Raw genomic sequence first — 2,008 nt, 5'->3', positions numbered from 1 at the left:
TGTGAACAATAGGAAGGACTAGAAATTACCAAGAGAAACAAGAGGAACTAGATACTTTTGTGGGGGAAAAAGAATCTGAATGTATGTGGAACATTAAGAAAAAGGAATTATTTTAATCAAGATGGTTAATTTCAAATCTTTCGTTCTGAGCCGTGTGGGGCCAATTTATAATTGTCTAGTTTCACAGTATATATATTTGCCAGTTTGTGGCCTGTGTAACTTTGGCTTTGGGCATCTGAGGAAACGAAGGAAGAAACTCCTTTCTTCCTTCCTTATTACTTCATCCACTGCTAGCGTTCTCCTTTGTAAATGACTACATCTACCAACATCTATCATTAAAATCTGTGCCAAAGATATGATTAATTCCACCCATAACTGATGAATGTTTTCTGGTTGTATTTCTCAAGGCAAATGTCCCTAATAATACCACATATTAAAAGCCATATAAATACATAGATGGAGAAACAAAAACAGACACAGGCTATGTAAGCAATAAAGAGTTTGTGCAGAACTAGAAACAAAATAGAAGTTCACCTCTGTCAGAGGTATGGGGTTAATTTCTCTTGCTGAGGCTCAGGTTTCCCCTTGATGGGTCTTTAATGGTTCACCTAAGTTCCAGTGGAGGGGTATCTTTCTTCTTTGTTAAGCAAACATGCCCAGGTAGAGCTGCTTCTCTTTCCGATGGTAGCTGCTGAGTTCTGACTGCATTAGCTGAAGGTACCGCCGGACACTGGCGTCTTTTGGCTGCCTATTGACAGCAGCCATGAGGTAGTGCTGAGCCTGGTCATAGTTCTGCAGGTGGAAAGAGGCCACCCCAGCCCGATACAGGGCCTTGGCATTATCAGGCTGTCGTTCCAGGACCTTCTGACTGTATTCTTTCACCCGTTCATAGTTTACTGGCTCCATCTGAAGAAGACAGGCAGCTAAGTTGTTGTAGCAGTCTGTCTGGGTGGTGTGCAGTACGTTTTCCTGTTCAGGTGTGAGGGCCGGGCCCTGAGGTCCCAGATTAGGTATCGGGGAGGGCAGACTTGGATCCAGACCCCGCAGCTGCTGCAGAGCTCGATGGTACCCACACACAGCATCTCGGCACTTCCCTTCCTGGTAACATTGGTTCCTTTCCTCCTTGTACAGCTGGACCTCCTGCAGGCGCTTCTCCATAACTTTGTCACCCAGTGCTCTTGAGGAAGTGGGAAGTGCAAGAGCAACCGAAGCTCTGGGGATAGGAGTGAAATAACCAATTTTGTTACCCCACTTAAAAAGGCAGGAAATTCTCCTTCTCCAGGAGGCCTCTCAGGGAATGAGGTTTCCTTGATTCTACTACAGCCCCTTCCTTTCTTCTCTGCAGTTATTTTTCAAGCTCTAGACGTGCAGGGGATTAATCAGGGAGAGGACGTGGGAGGAGTAAAGCCAGAAATTAATCGATTTCCTAAAGCGGTGACTCCAGTGTAAGGAGCCTCCATGAAAAAGCGAAGGCCGTACTACAAAATTCAGCCAATGTTTGGTTTTGTGTTTTTTGTTTTAACATCTTTATTGGAGTATAATTGCTTTACAATGGTGTGTTAGTTACTGCTTTATAACAAAGTGAATCACTTATACATATACGTATGTTCCCATATCTCTTCCCTCTTGCATCTCCCTCCCACCCTCCCTATCCCACCCCTCTAGGTGGTCACAAAGCACCAAGCTGATCTCCCTATGCTATGTGCCTGCTTCCCACTAGCTATCTGTTTTACATTTGGTAGTGTATATATGTCCATGCCACTCTCTCACTTTGTCACAGCTTACCCTTCCCCCTCCCCATATCCCCAAGTCCATTCTCTAGTAGGTCTGCGTCTTTATTCCCATCTTGCCCATAGGTTCTTCATGACCTTTTTTTCTTCTTAGATTCCATATATATGTTTCAGCATACAGTATTTGTTTTTCTCTTTCTGACTTACTTCACTCTGTATGACAGACTCTAGGTCCATCCACCTCACTACAAATAACTCAATTTTGTTTCTTTTTATGA

At 43.8% G+C, this 2,008-nt stretch overlaps 1 protein-coding gene across 1 annotated transcript; it reads right to left on the bottom strand.

Annotated features, from left to right (window-relative positions):
* Positions 1 to 382: 382 nt before the first annotated feature.
* LOC114891593 (tetratricopeptide repeat protein 9C-like) lies at positions 383 to 1,189 on the bottom strand. Its single transcript, XM_029215783.1, has one exon. The coding sequence runs from the start codon at positions 1,156 to 1,158 to the stop codon at positions 643 to 645; it is 516 nt and encodes a 171-aa protein (XP_029071616.1). The 5' UTR covers positions 1,159 to 1,189; the 3' UTR covers positions 383 to 642.
* Between the last annotated feature and the right edge of the window lie 819 nt (positions 1,190 to 2,008).

The sequence above is a fragment of the Monodon monoceros genome, unplaced genomic scaffold (genome assembly GCF_005190385.1).
Source record: "Monodon monoceros isolate NGI ecotype Baffin Bay Population unplaced genomic scaffold, NGI_Narwhal_1 Super_Scaffold_12, whole genome shotgun sequence".
Taxonomy (NCBI): Eukaryota; Metazoa; Chordata; class Mammalia; order Artiodactyla; family Monodontidae; genus Monodon; species Monodon monoceros.
The sequence above is the reverse complement of the archived record's forward strand: the minus strand, read 5'-3'. Positions and strand labels throughout refer to the sequence as shown.

Coding starts and splice junctions, on each gene's coding strand:
- LOC114891593 (XM_029215783.1), bottom strand. CDS start 1,158: ATGGAGAAGCGCCTGCAGGAGGTCCAGCTGTACAAGGAGGAAAGGAAC.